The 18,854-nt window shown below is 36.6% G+C and overlaps 4 protein-coding genes across 8 annotated transcripts; 3 read left to right on the top strand and 1 right to left on the bottom strand.

The window, feature by feature from the left end:
* The first annotated feature begins 713 nt into the window (after nt 1-713).
* LOC104783163 (rop guanine nucleotide exchange factor 4-like) lies at nt 714-2,997 on the top strand. Its single transcript, XM_010508267.3, has 7 exons — nt 714-1,113; nt 1,183-1,299; nt 1,389-1,531; nt 1,626-1,700; nt 1,784-2,089; nt 2,211-2,561; nt 2,658-2,997. The coding sequence occupies exons 1-7, from the start codon at nt 837-839 to the stop codon at nt 2,778-2,780; spliced, it is 1,392 nt and encodes a 463-aa protein (XP_010506569.1). The 5' UTR covers nt 714-836; the 3' UTR covers nt 2,781-2,997.
* A 236-nt stretch (nt 2,998-3,233) lies between these two features.
* On the bottom strand, nt 3,234-7,169 carry LOC104783164 (uncharacterized). Of its 2 annotated transcripts, none has more exons than XM_010508270.3 (7): nt 6,442-7,169; nt 6,102-6,282; nt 5,939-6,000; nt 4,725-5,826; nt 4,506-4,642; nt 4,251-4,422; nt 3,234-4,153 (listed from the first exon to the last, which is right to left on the bottom strand). In XM_010508270.3, the coding sequence occupies exons 2-7, from the start codon at nt 6,244-6,246 to the stop codon at nt 3,552-3,554; spliced, it is 2,220 nt and encodes a 739-aa protein (XP_010506572.2). In that variant the 5' UTR covers nt 6,247-6,282; nt 6,442-7,169; the 3' UTR covers nt 3,234-3,551. The 2 variants fall into 2 exon arrangements, with proteins under 2 accessions (XP_010506572.2, XP_087368190.1); XM_087512064.1 differs by having other exon boundaries at nt 4,506-4,639; nt 6,442-7,082.
* Nucleotides 7,170-11,297: 4,128 nt separating this feature from the next.
* On the top strand, nt 11,298-15,936 carry LOC104783167 (U-box domain-containing protein 33). Its single transcript, XM_010508273.3, has 10 exons — nt 11,298-11,684; nt 11,794-12,130; nt 12,264-12,385; nt 12,564-12,685; nt 12,817-12,921; nt 13,092-13,389; nt 13,484-13,618; nt 13,828-14,352; nt 14,515-15,261; nt 15,426-15,936. The coding sequence occupies exons 2-10, from the start codon at nt 11,863-11,865 to the stop codon at nt 15,609-15,611; spliced, it is 2,508 nt and encodes an 835-aa protein (XP_010506575.2). The 5' UTR covers nt 11,298-11,684; nt 11,794-11,862; the 3' UTR covers nt 15,612-15,936.
* LOC104783166 (U-box domain-containing protein 37-like) lies at nt 15,564-18,699 on the top strand. 4 transcript variants are annotated; one of them, XM_087512067.1, is made up of 8 exons: nt 15,564-15,705; nt 16,158-16,233; nt 16,631-16,964; nt 17,056-17,183; nt 17,287-17,391; nt 17,551-17,782; nt 17,886-18,218; nt 18,305-18,699. In XM_087512067.1, the coding sequence occupies exons 3-8, from the start codon at nt 16,743-16,745 to the stop codon at nt 18,500-18,502; spliced, it is 1,218 nt and encodes a 405-aa protein (XP_087368193.1). In that variant the 5' UTR covers nt 15,564-15,705; nt 16,158-16,233; nt 16,631-16,742; the 3' UTR covers nt 18,503-18,699. The 4 variants fall into 4 exon arrangements, with proteins under 4 accessions (XP_087368193.1, XP_087368191.1, XP_087368192.1 ...); XM_087512065.1 differs by having other exon boundaries at nt 16,638-16,964; XM_087512066.1 differs by having other exon boundaries at nt 15,567-15,705; nt 16,155-16,233; nt 16,638-16,964.
* Nucleotides 18,700-18,854: the final 155 nt, after the last annotated feature.

The following is an 18,854-nucleotide window of genomic DNA, read 5'->3' on the forward strand; positions in this document are numbered from 1 at the left end:
GAAATTATATGTCGGTTTGGGTTCACAAATAAGATGTTAGGGTTTAGATTTTACAAGTAGAACGAAATTATATGTCGGTTTGGGTTTATTAAAAAACGGTTTAAGTTTTTAATTTTATAATAATGTATATATATTTTATTTTCTTATTTTATAAGGGGATGAATGAAGAGTTATTTTATAAAGGGGTGAATGAAGAGGTAGGGTGAACCCAAGTATAGAGATCCGATTTAACTTTATGGACAAAATTTTCAAACTAAAGAATCATCAAAAATGTATTGGATAGATTAATAAATTAAGAAAACGACACCATCTTATCGAATGTCTTTAAATATTAAGATTGTCAATACAATGATCCTATATTGTCGCAATTTTGATGTCTACAATAACATTTTTCTAATGATAATGAATTAGTGTCAACAAAAAAAATAACTATTGGAATTACATTAGTATCTGGAAATTGTGATGATAAGGTGTAATCTATATATAGCAACCTTCATGATGAGATTGATTTAGTATTTTAATTAGAAAAGAATGGGACAACCTTGAGTTATACACCTAAAGCATATATGTATTAGCAACCTTCATTATGAGATTGATTAACCAAATGTGGAAGGCACGTCTCTTCCCCACAATCAGATCAAACGGCTATAATTCGTCGTCGGAGACAATCAATTCTTTATTTATTTCTATTTTAAACACTTAAAAATATTAATAAGTTAGCTCAAGCTGGACGTGGGAGCTCCATGTATTAACCTTGGTCACGTTCATCAGAGCCAGAGGAGCCAACAACGAAAGAGAAGGATTTGAAACTCACCAAAAGTATCGATCGATCATTGATGGAGAGTTCATCGAATTCTGACCAAAACGAGGTATCTGTCTCCGGAACTCCGACGAGCTCTGTTTCTTCGCCGTACCGGAGAACATACTCAGATATATCCGGATTATCTCACCGTTTCGACGTTCAGAGCTTTTATAACCGGCCGTCAAAAACTAACGCCGTTGTCTTGAGTGGCCACGACGAAGATGTATCCGAAGACGCCGTGGAACCAAAAGATGACGTCGACGCAGATAGAGACGAAGGAGATAGCGACATTGATTCTGCAGAAGATGCAGGTATATTTTATTAAGATTGTAACTTTGTTTTTTTTGTAAGCTGTAGTTAAATCGGGGTTTGTAGTGCAGAACTAGAGATGATGAGAGAAAGATTTGCGAAGCTATTGCTTGGTGAAGATATGTCAGGAAGTGGGAAAGGAGTTTGTACAGCTGTTACTGTCTCAAATTCCATAACCAATCTTTATGGTTCGTATCCTTCTTCTCCTCTCAAATGTGCTCTGTTTTTGAAACAGAGTATTTATAGTGTAGCGTGTGTGTGTTGTGTTATTTTGCAGCGACTGTGTTTGGACAAAGTTTAAGGTTACAACCATTGAGTACAGAGAAGAAAGAGTTATGGAAGCGAGAGATGAATTGTTTTATGTCTATTTGTGATTACATTGTCGAAGTTATTCCAAGATCTCTTGGTACTAATGTTGAGGTAAGAAGTCAAATATACGATTTCATCACGACTATCTTAATTTTGACACCAGATCATACACTAAAACCTCGGTATTTTGTTGTTTAAATTCTAGATAACAGAAACAAAGCTAAGATCTGATATTCTCATGAGTCTTCCCGCTTTGAAAAAACTCGATAACATGCTAATGGTAAGTAAAAGACTATGAATTAGACAGACAGATATTATAATAAAGATTCAAGATTTCCAACACGATTGGTTTGGCTTTTGTAGGAAATATTGGATAGTTTCACAGATAATGAGTTCTGGTACGTTGAAAGAGGAAGCTCATCTATGAACTCGAGTGGTGGTGGTAGAGATACAGGAACGTTTAGGAAAGTGGTGGTTCAACGGAAAGACGAGAAATGGTGGCTTCCAGTGCCATGTGTTCCTGCTGAAGGTTTATCGGAAGAAGAACGAAAGCATTTGCGTCACAAACGCGATTGTGCCAGTCAGATACATAAAGCAGCACTGGCCATTAACGATTCCACTCTTAATGACATGGATATTCCTGATTCTTATCTCACCACTCTTCCAAAGGTATACACATATATGATTAGGGGAAATATAAAAGATAACTATTATTGCGACTTTCTTTTAACGTTCAGAACTAAGATGTAACGCGAAAGTGTTGATATCAAGTCGGTGTTGTTGTGGACAGAGTGGGAAAGCAAGTGTAGGAGACGTGATATACAAGCAACTATGCACAGCTGAGAAGTTTTATCCTGACCAGCTTCTCGACATCTTGAAAATCACATCAGAGCATGAGGCGCTTGAGCTCGCTGACAAAGTTGAGGCTTCACTAGTTACGTGGAGGCGTAAGACTGGAGGATTGACTCACTCTAAGTCCTCATGGGACATGATGAAAGATATCGGCGGTGATGCAGATCGTGGCAATGACAAGAATCACATTCTTGCGGCTCGAGCCAGGAGCTTACTCTTTTGCCTGAAACAGAGATACCCTGAACTTTCTCAGACCTCACTCGACATATGCAAAATTCAGTTTAACCGAGTAAGTAGCCCCAAACGATGTTTTAATTAAGATATCCATGGAAAAGATCGAAATTATATGATGAAAATTCTTGTTTGTTTATTCTTTTCTGGTTAGGATGTGGGAAAGGCTGTACTAGAGAGCTATTCAAGGGTTTTAGAAGGTTTGGCTTATAATGTTGTGTCGTGGATTGATGATGTTCTTTACGTCGACAGAACAGTGAGGAACAGAGAAGATTAGGGCTTTCATACTGAGTTTTTTTTCGTTTGAGCACCGACAAAAAAAAAATGCTTTCCTTCTTTTGAGATGTAATGAGAATACAAAACAAATGTGTTTTTTTTTTTGTTGTTGTTGTTATGATTGTTTTCTGAATCTCTAAAAAGACTTTCTGAACCAGTTGAGGGTTAACAAGAATTTCGACCACACAGTTGATAGATGAAGATCTTTGATTGTCACAGTTACGTTTCTTTTGAAACAAGTTAGAACATTAGTGTTGAGGCCTTGAGGGTGAAGATGCGAAAGGTTAAAAAGAAACTAAAATACGCATCCTTTAGCATATTGGTTTTATCCTATCAGATGTTCTTTAATCCATTACTGGCCTTAATTTGCCAAAGAGCTTCTTAATCTGTCAAAATATTTTCTATGTTGGATTGTTCTTGACTGAAACACGATGAAGCAAGCTGTTCTTCTTGATTAAGTTCAAGCCTTGTTTTATTCATTCTCTTATAAAAACAACATACAACTAACATTCATTCACAACAGAACTCAAAACTTTACAGAAGCCAAATGGAAAAGAAAACATAATAAGGACTGAAAGAAACAAAACAAAGCGCTTCGTTTGCAGTCGTTGTTGGGGTATTAAAAGTTGTGGTTGTGTGTATCTGCACAAGAACGAAAACTAGAGCTTGTACATTGAAGTGGAAGTGAAACTGTACAGAGCTAACAGAGGAGCTTCTTGGTGATCATGAGTATCTTTCTTCGTCAGCACAAGAAGTGTTGGAGCAGTGAGACTCAAGGAACCAGCTCGTTGAGTGTTTCAGGTTGGACCAAGTATGTGCAGTTGCTGATTATCTCTTCTAATAGTTCATCAAGGATCATTTCACCTGTTTCAGAACCGATGCAACCAATATCAAAGCGGAGGTCCATCCAGTTTCCAGTCCTAGCCAGGTCTTTCTGCACTATCTGGTCTAGTGTGTGAGGAGAAGGCAAAGGTAAGAGATGCCAATAAACTTCTTCTTGTACCACTTCAGTAGCGTTTTCCATATCTGGAAAAAACCGAACTGCCGGTTTGACGAATGAATTCCAAGGGCCATGCCCACAAAACTCCATAAGAACTTCATTGATACAGTCAAAAAGAAGTTTCTTATCACTGCAGAGATTTGTAGAACAGAAATCTATGTCATCCATTAGAGCCTGCTCAAGAAGCTGCTCCGAATAAAAAGATCTCGCCAAAAGCTCTTCCCAGTTCAACTCTGAGGATTTCACCACGGCTTGAATGTATGCAAGAGCCAATTCCTTGTCATCCATCCTAGTTTTGACATCATTTTCTTTGTTGGTTCTTGGAGAATCAGCTTCGTCGAATCTTATGCACAGTGGTTGCATCCGCATTTCCACTAATTAAGTCAATGAAGAAGGTCAGAATCTGAGCTTTGAACAAAAAGTCTTACTAGAATACTAAATTGGTGTTGCAAATTCTTTTTTTAGGCATACCTGAAGAGAACCTGGTGCTGTTTGGACTAGTGTCATCGTCTGTAAAGAAAGGCTCAAGCACAGACACAGGACTTGACTTTCCCAGCACATCTGTGGTATTTTCTTGGCAATCAGACATTTTTACTGAAGAGTTTGGTGGAGAACACGGTAACTTCCCCTCATCAAATACTTCCTAAAAGCAGCAAAAAAACAGGAAATATGAGGCTTTCTTGAAGAAAACAATAGAAACTGTATCATAGACAAAAGGTATCAAACCTTTTCCAAGGGTTTTTTGTGCTCATTCTCATCATCCATATATGCATCTTGGTGGGTAATGGAAGAGCTAATTTCTTCAGACATTGAATCCAGAACAGTCTTCTGTTCCTCTTCCATCTCAGTGTCTGAAATGCCTGCTGATTTACATATCATAAGCAGTTAGTCTCATTTTGACAATTCAAAAACCCACCTTCAACAGATACAAAGAAAAACAATCACCTTCAATAACTGGAATATCACAGGTAGACGCTGTGTCTTCATGTGTATTTGAATCCGATACTAATAGCTGAGAGTATTGTTCTGAACTGCACTGCTGAATCTCTGGTTTCTCTGTTGTCTGATCACCAACAATATCATGTGCCAAGGTCACTCTTGGACTGTTTTCTGGTGTGGAGAACTCAGGGAAAGCAAGAATCTTCCCGAGGATTCTTGGTACTTCCTTCTCCGGTGAATCAACAACATCTATATCTCCTTCTGCAAGCATTTCAGATAGGTGTTTCTTGGCAGCAATGTATATACCACACATACTCTTCTTCGAATCTTCACTTCCATGGACATTATCCTCTCTATAAGACTCACTTTTTGAAGCAATTTCAGGAAATATTTCTCCACCTGAAACATGCCTTCCGGAATTAGTATCTGTCTCTTCTCCCAAACAACCGTTTTGACTCATGTTAGACGACAATGCATCTGGATCAAGATCAGAGTCATATTGAGCATTGCATGGATTCTTTCCAACACCAAATTTTAGTCTTCTTCTGATTCTACTGAGAATTAAGCGAGAACCAAATCTCCCATGTTTGGCCTTGTTGTCTTTAGAAGGTGTTACAGGTGATGATCCAACATCCAAAGGTTCAGGCTTCAAAATTACAATTGTTTGTTGTGTGCATTGAGAAGTCCTGCTTTGATTTGGAGAGATTGTTGTCACTTTGATTCTCTGAGAATCCCCTGAACTTGGTGTACCAGTATTCAAGAATGATCCTGCTTTAGAATCCAAGACCTGAAATGCATCCACCAGGTTGTCACAACTCTCTACCTCGCTATCCTTCTGAGCTATCAACCGCTTTATCAACTCGCTGAACTTCTCTTCGGAATCATCGTTTACCAAATCCACTTCCTTCTGAGTGCATTGATCATCATTTAAGTTCTCTGCATGATCGTCATCATCACCAGCAATCAAAACATTGATATCCTCACTGATTTTGCTGCAGGTTTTAGTTCTCCTCTTCCGGTTTCTGGACTCACACTTTTGCTTACTCTTCTCATCAATCTCCTCTTCAATGAGTTTCTTAACACTCTGCATCTCAGCTTCTTCACTCTCCTGAGACAACAACACAAACAATCTCTACATCAGTTTTTATTTATTTATCATTCCCTGAAAATCATTAACTTTATACAACAAATGAAAAGCAAGTTTTATCGTTAACAAAGACCTCACAGTCACAGTCACAGGTAAGCTGCTTCTCAACTTTAGTCTCAAACATTCCATTATTACCTGCATTAATTGTTTCATCAAACCAACAAAGTGAGAATCTTTTATGTTTTTGTTTTTGTCTCAGAAACATTTTCTCAATCATGAAGAGAAAAAATAAAAACCAATGATTCGTTTGCTTCCACGTTTCTTATCCATCAAAAGCTTGTGGGTAGATCCACCATGTCTGAAATCAAACATGCTCATAAAAACCCAAACACATCCTATCCCTTCTCTTGAGAGATGTCTTCTACAAATCTCTTTCTCCATTAAAATCAAGAATCCTCTTCTTCTTCTTCTCTCTCTCTGTTGAGCAAAGTAATTATAAAAAAACAGATGCCAAAACTGTGATTACAATCAAAGAATATTTATGTCCGAATCAAAACTAGTCGTCTTTAATATGATTCATGCATTGTTGATCCCTACGAAAGAAAAAAGAAAAAGAAAAAGAAGAAAAACTTTTACCTTAAGAATCCGATCCAATGCTTGGAAACTGAACAAGACAATCTACTGATAAAGCAGAACTAGTGATGATGCTTTTACTCTCTAGTCACTCACTCACTCACTCACTCACTCAGAGTTCCATATTATTATTGTTAAGAAGAAACCTGGAAGATTATATTAAATTTTCCAGATTTCGCATAAAATGCGGCTTTCTTGGCTTATTATTAATAGTAATAGGAAAAATCACGAGAGGGTGACGACGAAGCTCGAAGCACGAGGGTAGATTGTTTAGCAAATTGTGTCATTTAGTAGACCCACTTCTCACCAGAAACAAAAGAAAAAAAAAGAATACAATAGTACTCAATTTTAATAGTATAAAATACCCAGAGATCGATATTAGTAATTAAGAAGAAAACAGAGGTACTTGATTAAAATAATTTTGACATTTGGCATCAGATTACAAGAGTTTCTACATTAGAAACGACAAAATCCGATCAAGTTTCATGATTTACGTAATAATATTATAACTAAATAATTAAAATAATACTAGAAGAAAACGATAAAAAAGTCAACAGCTCTTTCTTTGTTGTTCATTTCCGACATAAGAAAAAAAAACAAAAGAACAAAGAATCAAACTCCATTTTCCTAATCAAAACCGAATTATAAATTTATAATGACAATCCTATATATATATTCTGGTAAGTAATAACTTTGGCTAAAATGTGGATACACATAACTGTAGTAGTACATTTTACGTAAACGTATGTGACTTTAAATATAAAGACATATAATATGAGTGATGATGGATAGTGGAGAAAGAGAGAATATGGGTAATAGTCTCTCGGAGTCGGTAAGGTAAAAAAAATGGTCCTCTGGAGCCAAGTTGTCCGAATGAGAGTACCGTACGGCGACAAGTGTGTCGGGAAGGACAAACTCGTCAATCTTTATAACGTTTTTTATTTTTGTGGAGTCTTTCTGACTGACTCACCGTTTATTTATAAATATATAATGTCAGTATGTGTTTTTTTTTTTTTTTTTGGATCAAAATGTCAGTATGTGTTTAAGTCCCAATAAAAACTATGGTTTATTAAATGTCGAGAGCACGATCGTGATCAAATGAAAACAAGCTTGCCAAGCAGAACTAATCGGTTAGAGAAAAAAAAAAACAAAAGACTTGTAAATATAATGTAGTAAGACACGCGATTTTGTTTTCTAGTTTTTTTTTTTGTTTTGAGGATCAAAAATGGTTATAGATCGTAAATTGGAAAAACGAATGGATGATTAAGTAGAATCACGATTTGCTCATAGCGACATGCGAACAATATTGCCAATTTGCCATAAAATGTGTGATATTTGTTAACCATTAAAATTAAAAATGACGAAGAATATTGCCATAAAGTTGCTCATAGTTGGCAAACTCCATTTATGATTATTTGGACATTTGCTATGTATGTAGGATCAGCATATTATATACAACAGCGAACAATGTTGATCCTATTTTGGACCACACCTTTTTGTGAAAACTTTTTGCGAATTTGGAATACGTGTATCCATCCATGTACATGAATATGTCTTACATAATATAATATATTCAGACAGTTACTATATGGTTTTATATTTCGTCGTTAAGCATGCAACAATTTAGTATAGTTATGATGTCCATTTCTCATAATATTTATAATAGATTATCTAAAAATTAAGTCCGATAAAGTGAAGAAGAATACAGGCACGTCACTCTAGATTCTAGAATGTTAAATCAATTTATTAGTTTTTATCCGTTCGTTACTATATCACCATTAATTGATTAATGCATGTAATTATATTTTGTACTGTAGTAATTAAGATTGATATAAATAGATTCGGTTTAAAGAGAGTTAATACCTTTAAGTAGCCGTAAAGAAAACCCCTAACTAGAAAACAGCTAGTAATTTTTTTTATAGTAGTACCAAGATAAAAGACAAAAGCAATTAAGGATGGAAAAGAAAAGAAAAAAGAAGAGACAAAAGAAATTAACAAATGTTCGCAATGAAGACCTTAAAAACAAAATTAAGAAACCGACAACGTTTCTTGTATTTTACTCAGCATATAACAACAGAAGAAACGACGACGTCATGGAGTATACAAAGCATATAGTTTCTTAGGATTCTTCTCTTACATTTTCGTCTCTCTTTTCCTAAGCGCATGTGAAGATTTGATGGGCCATTTGCGCATCGCTTTCTGCATTGTGTGACTCATACAAACACAACCCGACCCGTAGGTTATGTGCAAGCAATGTTTCGTTGTTCTTGTTCGTTCTTAGGTACCATCGCCGAACTAAGTCTTGTAATTACTTAAACTGGAATTTAACTAAAAGATTAGAAACCTAACAAAATTAAACGGTAGCGTCATGTGTAATCAAATGCATGATTAGTTTCTTGACTTTTTATATTATATAATTTTCGATTTTGTATGTTAATTATATAGAACTCTTTCATTATGTTCTACCTAACAGAAAATCATAGATATAATTAGTGTAATCTTATAAAATAAGCAGAATTGCCATATAACAACTCTATCTAGTCATGCACCACAATCATCTTAGTTAAAGGTTTGGTAACATATAAGTAGTCATCAAGAAAAGACGGTGATAACGTAAAAAAATAATGATTGTATGCATGACTCTCAGTTGAAACTTAAACATCTTAATATGATTGATCTGAATTTTGTAACAAATATTTTCCCTTTTACAATTATCAAGGTTTATGTCATCAACCAGCTTGTTATAACATCAAATTATATGGTGATGCATGAAACAACTTAGTATAAACAACTAATCAATACAGATGTGTTTAATTTCCCAATAATACGTAACATACGGATTAGCACTAGGATGATGTGGCAACCCTATCACTACTTCGAAGTACTAATAGACACCAAAATAAGTGTATAAATTTCCTTCTAGACGTCAAAGTAAATTTATTTATAGAACTTTTAAGCAAAACATATATTAATTTGTTCCATAATTAATAATCGAACACTTAACTAATGCCAACTAAGAAAATCACATCACATAAAAGGAAACATTAGTGTAACTAGGCACTCCCTAAAAAGGAGGAGGCCAAAATCTAAAAATGCTTGTGTAACAGGTGGGTGAGGAAGAACGGACTATGAGAGTATGAGTGATTATGTCCTATAATTTGTGCTACCAAAGCCTGCAATTTGAACATGTTGATACGTCCTTGGAAATTTCAGACTTTGAAAGCAAAACTTTGGGCTCGGACTCAGAATCTAAACCAGGCTTTGAAAGCAAGCCTGCATCATATATTGCCCATTTAATAACTTCGTTGTCATTTAAAGGCTAATTGCTGTGACTAATATTAAACCGGAGTTACATCCGTATTAAGTTTAAAATTCTTCACACATATCTAAATTGTTTAAAGTTTTAGCCGTAAACTAATTTTAAAATCATCACATTTAATCTAGATTTTTTAACTAATAATGCAATCTTTATAAAATGAATCATAAAAAAATATGAATAGAAAGATGATGATATATATATCAAATAGAGGAACCATGTTAAGATCTATATATTTTCGTTATAGATTATGGTTTGTTTAATACTAATAAGTATGTTAATCCGGATCCCGGTTATCGTGAAGACTAGTCATATCCAATTAAGATTATATCCCTAACGGAAACGTGCACGAACAAATTGTCAAATTCAAACCACAGTTTACGATGAAGCTTTGGACTAATGAATAAAGGAGATGCCACATTCCAAATCGTATATCCTAAGTTGAAATATTCCATGATAACGATAATTAATATAAAAAAAAACTATTAATTCAATAATTTTGGTTAGTTAAATGCTAAATTATAGTGAAATTGTGGATGTGCTTCGCCTGTCTTCATATCATGAGACAACCTTTTCTTTAATTTTTTAAAACCTGTCAATTACGCATTAACGTAATATTCAATAAGATATAAAATTCTATATCGACCCCGGGGAGATATATATAATTCAAATGAAAATGACAAGGGAATAAGCATTTCGGGGAATATGCCTATTAATTTACATTATATAACATGGTACAACCACACACGCCAAATTAACAATTCAACTAGTTCTTGATTTTTCAAGAAAGAAAAGCTTGAAAATATGCTTTCATCTAATATTAGTTGTTTTAATTTACAAGATATTTTTCTCATCTATATTTCAAGACAGAAATGTTTAATATTTTGAAGACAAGAAATATATATTTGCCGAACCAACTAACGAAATTAGTGTTTGACATATATATATATATATATAGTTATATATGTATAAAATATGTTTATTACCATTAGAGTGATATTTGTTAGATATTAGTTACGCTATCGAGATTCATATAGAAGTTTGGTTTGATAGATATATAGTGATGTTCTTAATATCTCTTCACATGCTGCTAGCATCTATGCGTGCATAGTAGAAGAAGGTTTTTGGCATAACTTTCCAATTTTTCTTTTGAGATTTAGTATCAGACTACAATCGCCTAGGCTAGTACCTTTAAAATTACAATTAAAAACTTTAGCCTAACTCTTTGATATATATGTCTTGCATGATAACTCTTTTGGAGTCTTGAAAATAGAATTTTGTCATGAAACAAAATCTAACCGGCCGGATCGGAACGAACGACCTATGTTTATCACCGGCGGGAACAAAAAAAAGGTGAACACGTCGGAAGAAAAGAAGACAGCGCGTAATATAATATTATTATTAGTCTGCGAGTTGTTGTTGGTGTACCAATCTCATCTGTGCTATCGATGATTTTTAATCTCACTAAAGAAGTACACGTGTCGTTAATCTGTTAAGGTGGACCATCCAACTATATAAGTAGTACTGTGTGAGTGCCCACACCAGATAAATAAAACCTCTTCTCTTCTTCTTTTCTCATGTCCTCTCAACAACGACACCGTTTGATTTGAGCATCAAACAAACAAATCCCCCAAAGAAGCTTCGTTTTGGTATGTAAAAGGCAAAAGCAAAATCGAATAAATTAGTAATACACTTTTTTTTTTCCTTCTCAATTTTAATTTTCCGAGAAAATCTCAGTTGTCTTTGCCCCTTGTGTGTGTGTTTGGTAGTTCTGACCAAGAGTCGTTTTGGTCAAATACGTTTCGAAATTGATATCATATTAAACTCTTTCTTCTTCTTCTTCTTCTTCTTCTTCTTCTTCCGTATCCGTAGACTTTTAGGGTTTCAATACGATTTCGAGTGTCTGGTTTTGCTTCAAAATTTCAGTCTGGTATGAACTTTCCCTTTTGGATTTTGAAAACTTGTATCTATTTTTACTCACGGCTGCTTGTTATCGGTTTGGATTCTCAATTTTGTTTCGTTGTTCTGTGGATTTTTAGGAGTCAAAAGATCTGGTGGTTTGGTTTGTCTGATTTGGTATCGGAGAGAGAGAGAGAGAGGTTTTTGTGATGGCTTTGGTGACTCCAATTCCAGCAATGGGTGAAAGAGCTGGATCCATGAGATTTCACGGAATTGGTAGCCCAGGATCAAGGTCCAGCCGGAGCGGTATTATTATGGACGAACCGGTTTCGCGGCTGATCGAGGAGAAAATCTTCGTTGCTGTGGATAAACACGTGGCCAAGAGCAAGTCTACTCTCATCTGGGCTTTGCAAAACACTGGAGGGAAGAAGATTTGCCTTGTCCACGTTCATCAGCCCTCTCAGATGATTCCAGTTAGTAAGTACCTTATTTACCTTGTTTGTGTGTGTGTGTGTTTTTTTTTTTTTGGTCCCATAAGAGACTATTTGTGTAGTCTGGTTTGTAGTTTGTGGTTGTTGATCTTTGTTCTTACTGTTTTTTCCTCATATAGTGGGCGCCAAATTTCCAGTTGGGTCTGTGAAGGACGAAGAAGTCAGGGTTTTTAGAGAAAAAGAAAGGGCGAAAGTACATATGATTCTAGACGACTACCTTCGTATATGCCAGCAGAGAGGGGTATGCCTTCATTTGTTGCTTTTGTTTTTGAGGTTTTGATGTTGTGCTTTTTATAGGAAGAGTTGTTTTACTTCATTGGCTAGCACTACGATCATAGTGGCCTTATTATGAAATTTTATTAGATAGTGTGTTAGTTTTAGTCGCTTCTAGAGATTAATAGTGTCAATTGTGGTTGTAGGTAAGGGCAGACAAGATGTTTATTGAAATGGAATCTATCGAGAATGGAATTGTGCAACTGATCTCGGAGCTGGGAATCAGGAAGCTTGTTATGGGAGCAGCAGCAGATAGACACTATTCAAGGTATGCTCATAGGATTCAAAATTCGTTTTTGACTCTCTACTTAGGCATATTGAATCAACTCTTGTAGATCTGTCTGCTGTCTTACTCTTAACTGTCTTAAATTTTGGCTTGCTCCATCGTTTGACTTACAGGAGAATGACAGATCTGAAGTCCAGGAAAGCCATCTTCGTACGCCGAGAAGCACCTACTCTTTGTCAAATATGGTTTACTTGCAAAGGATACCTGATACATACAAGGTTTGGCCAATTCTTTTTCTCATATCTTTAGATTGCAAAATGACTTATACGAGTCAGCCATGTATAGTTATTACTGTAGTAGTCTTTAAGCTTCCCGAGAGCTGCATTGGCATTAAAAATGGCGCATCTGTGGCTGCTTATTAGTAATCTTTATTGTGCTATCACTGCAGGGAAGCTACGATGGATGACACTGAATCAGAATATGCATCTCCGCGTCCTTCCATAAGTGCAAGTGATCTACTTCAAACTTTCTCTACACCGGAGTCTGAACATCAGCATATATCTCGAGTACAGAGCACCGATTCAGTTCAACATTTTGTAAGCAATGGAAGTTCAACTGAACACAGCGGGAGGGTGTCGGATGGGTCTTTAAATACCGATGAGGAGGATAGAGAATCTGATGGCAGTGCAACAGTTATGAGTACAGTTGACGAGAATTCTGGCCATTCATCTCCCTCCAATTTTCCGGTATGCCATGTAGTTCCTAGTGGAAAAAGCAATGCATTTTGATTCTGTATACCTTGCATTCTCAGCTGTCCAGGATTTTTTTCCATCATTGCAGGATGGTGTGGATGATTCTTTTAACAATAAAATCCGAAAAGCTACGTCAGAGGCTCACAGTTCTAAACAAGAAGTTTTTGCAGAGACTCTTAGGCGTCAAAAAGCCGAAAAAAACGCACTTGATGCAATCAGAAGGGTGAGTTTCCTCGCAAAAATAATTTTAGCTGGCACTGACCTTTTTAAAAAATGATGACCTTTTCTAGCTAGAGATATATATCATACTGGACCTTCATGTTTGCTAGCGTATTACTTGAATAGATTACTAGAATTAATGGTGGTGCTTCTAGTTACACCAATAACAGCTACAATATAATAGTATTCTGATAATGTTGCTACTTACTATAGGCTAAACAATCAGAAAGTGCCTATTCTGAGGAGTTGAAGCGAAGGAAAGATACGGAGATAGCAGTAGCAAAAGAAAAAGAGAGATTTGTAACCATAAAAAATGAGCAAGAGGTAATCATGGAAGAACTTCAAAGTGCAATGGATCAGAAAGCAATGCTTGAGAGCCAAATAGCAGAGTCTGATGGTACAATGGAAAAGCTAAACCAGAAGCTTGATATAGCGGTGAAGTTGTTGCAAAAGTTGAAGGATGAACGAGAGGAGTTGCAGACAGAACGTGACAGAGCACTCAGAGAAGCTGAGGAGTTAAGGAGTCGCGCAGAAACCTCAACTCTACGTTTACCTCAGTACTTTACGGATTTCTCATTTTCCGAGATTGAGGAAGCAACTAATCACTTTGATTCGACCCTGAAGATTGGGGAAGGTGGATATGGAAGCATCTACGTTGGTATACTGCGTCATACACAGGTTGCTATAAAAATGTTGAATCCTAACAGTTCGCAAGGCCCTGTAGAATATCAACAGGAGGTAATTTCTTGACATATTATTACTGAAGTTAAGATTTGTTCAAATGAAATTGTTACTGGTTTGTTGTGCACAAACTGCTGCCTCTACTAAAAAGGGGACTTTGAAGCAGTCCGTCTGATATTTTAATTATTTAGTATTTGACTTATTCTTGTGGCATTGCAGGTTGATGTGTTAAGTAAAATGAGACATCCAAATATCATTACGCTAATTGGAGCATGTCCAGAGGGGTGGAGTCTTGTCTATGAGTATCTTCCGGATGGAAGCCTTGAAGACAGGATAAATTGCAAGGACAACTCTCCACCCTTGTCGTGGCAAAATCGTGTACGCATTGCCACTGAGATATGCGCAGCACTTGTCTTTCTTCATTCCAATAAAGCTCATAGCTTAGTACATGGTGATGTGAAGCCAGCAAATATCCTTCTCGATTCCAATCTCGTTAGCAAGTTAAGTGACTTTGGGACCTGCTCACTACTTCATCCTAATGGAAACAAAAGCATGAGAACTGATGTCACAACCACAGTTGCTTATTTGGATCCAGAAGCTTCCAGTAGTGGAGAGCTAACTCCAAAGTCAGATGTTTACTCGTTTGGGATCATCTTATTGCGCTTGTTGACTGGGAGACCTGCCATACGGATATCAAACGAAGTGAAGTATGCCCTCGATAATGGATCATTGAACGACCTTTTGGACCCTTTAGCAGGTGACTGGCCCTTTGTTCAGGCGGAGCAGCTTGCTCGCTTGGCATTAAGATGCTGCGAGACTGTCAGCGAGAATCGTCCGGATCTTGGAACTGAAGTGTGGAGGGTACTTGAACCTATGAGGGCTTCTAGTGGAGGATCTTCATCTTTCCATCTTGGCCGTAACGAGCACCGCATAGCCCCTCCATACTTCATTTGCCCCATTTTCCAGGTAACTAATATGTATAGTCTGAGTATGGATTTCTAATTTTATTATAAATCTCAGAAAACTTCGATCACAAAGGCATTGAAATTTGCTTGTTTGAGATCTCCACCATTATGTTGCAGTTTAATGGTACTAAACCCGTTTGTCCTCTGGTTTTACAAAACTTTCAGGAAGTCATGCAAGATCCGCATGTGGCTGCAGACGGTTTCACATACGAAGCAGAGGCTATAAGAGCGTGGCTGGACAGTGAACATGATACTTCACCAATGACCAATGTCAAGCTTTCTCACACCAGCCTAATCGCTAACCATGCTCTTCGTTCTGCGATTCAAGAGTGGCTTCAACATCATTGCTGAAAATAAAATCCTTCAAACCCTCAACCCCTGTTCCCGCAAGTAGTCTCTTATGAAAAAAAAAGTGTTTGCCTTTTTCTGCGGGAGGCACCAGAGAGTGAGTAAGATTAGTTTTTTCAGTCTTCCTTATACGTATACATAATACTATCTCCACATATTTGTTTACTTTCTCAAGCATAGTGTAAGTCCTCCATATTTGTCATATATGAAAAGAAGAGGCTGGTGAGATTTGTATGTGTATATATTTATATATATATGTTCTGTATGAAAAAAGTTGTATGTTAATTCCTTTTATGTGAGAAGAACTGCCTCAATTTTTGTTCCTCCATTATGTTCGACTCTCGTTAGCACAAGGATTAGCCTCTGACATTATCTCACTAGTGATGCCCTTTACATAGCTAAACATTTAATTAGGATGAGTCTTAAATTATGAAGTCAATACTATCGTGTAATACTTGTTTTCCTCCTAGAAGAAGTTAACCTTTGATTGCCTAATATTGTGATTATTATTTGTTAAAGTTCTTATGATTAATCTTACTTAATTAGCAGTGAGGTCAGCTCGTTTTGGCGGCTAGTGGCATAGCTGTAAAGGAAACTCAGGAACCTAACGGCTAGTGGCACTGAGGTAAGCAACCTAACGCAGAATTGAAAGACATCAATCGGGAAATTGCTGAGACAGTGAGACTATTCTTCAGTATTTTCATATAAGTCTTGTGGAATTTGTGTATCTCTGTCAATATGTCGACATTCCTCTTCGAACATAGATATTGTCGTTGAAAGTCAAAAAGCCTTCATTATTTTAATACATGATACAACTTCTGCGTTAAGGCTACGTTTCGTCATTGGTATCGTGGTTGACTTCGTATGCATGTTATAACTGAACAAATGTTCTTGTTTGTTGATTGCTTCCTCTGTCAGATCTTCTATCATCTCTATTCTTGTATTGCAAAAGTTCATGTTTGTTCTTGTTTATTCTTTTGAGTGAATTAGAGGAATGTTTTGAGTGTCTTATATATATGGAGTGTGTAGGAAAGAGGAGCTTCGATCCAAGCAAAGGGGAAAAGTGTTGGCTTCACGAGGCTTCAATGCAGCGTTAAACGCTGAATCCAGACCAAGCAAGAGAGAGCTAGAGAGATGATGAGCAAACCAGTTTCGCAGCAGCTGCTAATGGATGAGAAGATATATGTTGCAGTGGGGACAGAATTAGGGAACAAGTCCACTCTTGTTTGGGCGATACAGAACACTGGAGGCAAGGAGTTCTGTATCGTCCACGTTCACCAGCCGCTCTGCAGAAAAGACAAGGAAAAGGCACAAAAGATCATGGACAAGTACCTTCAAACATGCAGGCTAATGCAGGTATGTTTTGGTTACTTCTATTGCTAATAAGTGATATTATTTATTTGTTTGATGATACAAGAGATAAAGAGAGCCGATTGTGATATTCTAGGTCCGTGCAGAGAAGATACTAATTGAAATGGAGTCGGAGTCGGTAGAGAAGAGACTCATCCAATTGATCTCAGAGCGCAATGTCAAGAAGCTTGTCATGGGAGCTGCGTCAGACAGCCACTATTCAATGTACAAAGCACACCGGCATAACCAGCTACTTTGGATTTTCATCATCTCATGGATCTTTCTTGTTATCTTCACTTATTGATTCATAATTAATCTTAATTTGCAGGAGGATGGCAGATCTGTTATCCAGGAAAGCCATTTACATTCGTCAAGAAGCGCCTGCTACTTGTTGTATATGGTTTACTTGCAAAGGATACCTGGTATATACAAGGTCTATCCCGAGTCCCTGTAATCTGTGCTACCGTAACAGACGGTTTTTGGAATGCTATTTGTGTTTTATATCTGACTCCTGTGGTTTCAACAGGAACTGGGATTGTGAGAACAAATACATGTCAGAAGACTAACATATCTGGTGATGGTAATAATGCAGGGAAGCTATCATAGGTAACGCATCTCTTGAGTATGCATCTACAAGTTCTGATCAAGATTCAGTCCGTTCACGAGGATCTGTATTACCTTCGGGCCAATACACGATATCTAGAGGAAATGGAAATGTGTATCAATTAGCTGTCTTTGAAGCTGAGAAATCGAAAAAAGAAGCAAGCTTTGAGGCTTTCAAGCATCAGGAAGCTGAAAAAGAGAAAAATAAAGCAATGAAAAAGGTAACATGTTCTTGGCAATCTCTTCCTTGCTCCTACAATTTCTATTGCCATTGGGAATGTCGTTTTTTTCCTGATGATTACGAAGTTTTCTGACCAAATGTAGGCTAGAGAATGGGAAAGTGCCTATTTCGAGGAGTTGAAACGTAGGAAAGAAACAGAGATGGAGCTGACGAAAGCGAGAGAAAAACTCGAAATGATGAGGTATATATCTGAGACCCGAATAACCGAGTCCTATATGTTGGTACAAAAGCTGCAAGACAAGTATAACTTGGCAACGAAAGTGTTGAGAAAAACCAAGGAAGAACGAGATGAACTGATAAAAAGACGCGACAAAGCAATTATAGAAGTAGAGGAGCTGAAGAGAGCCCAAGAGAAGGTCTCTCGATCTGATGAGCACCGTGAAGCTCCTCAGTACTTCATCTGTCCCATTTCACTGGTAAAACTAAAGTCAATCAAGGAAGATTGTATCGAATCAAATCATAAAAATTGAAACCTTTTTTCTTCTTCTACATAACGTTGCAGGAAGTGATGGAGGATCCACAACTAGCAGCAGATGGATTTACATATGAAGCAGAAGCCATAAGAACATGGCTTGAGAGTGGATATGAGACTTCACCAATGACGAACAAGAAGCTTCTTCATACAAACTTAGTCCCAAATCTTGCACTTCGATCTGCAATCCAGGAATGGCTTCACGCTTCACCCTCTTCCCGAAAGTGAAAGAGAAAAAGAAATATAATATTTATTCTTCAGCATTTGCTTCAACGATCTCGTCTACTTGATGTAATATAATGTATATAAAACCCATGTAATTTCAAAGACCTTTTCTTCATTCTTTGTTTTTTTTTTATGTAATACAATCTGACCATGTATATATTACGTTGAAAACAGCTAATAAACTAAATAAACTATGAAAAGATACCATGTCGAATACCACTTTTAAATTGCATTTTCTAACATTGTTTCCTCATGATTTGTTATTTCCTTACTTTATTTTTCATAATCTTTTGGAAAAATGTAATCATCGATCTGTCTCTTTCAATAACATATATATATGTATAGATTGATGGAA

The sequence above is a fragment of the Camelina sativa genome, chromosome 4, assembly GCF_030686135.1.
Source record: "Camelina sativa cultivar CO46 ecotype springtype chromosome 4, ASM3068613v1".
In the NCBI taxonomy this organism is placed as follows: domain Eukaryota; kingdom Viridiplantae; phylum Streptophyta; class Magnoliopsida; order Brassicales; family Brassicaceae; genus Camelina; species Camelina sativa.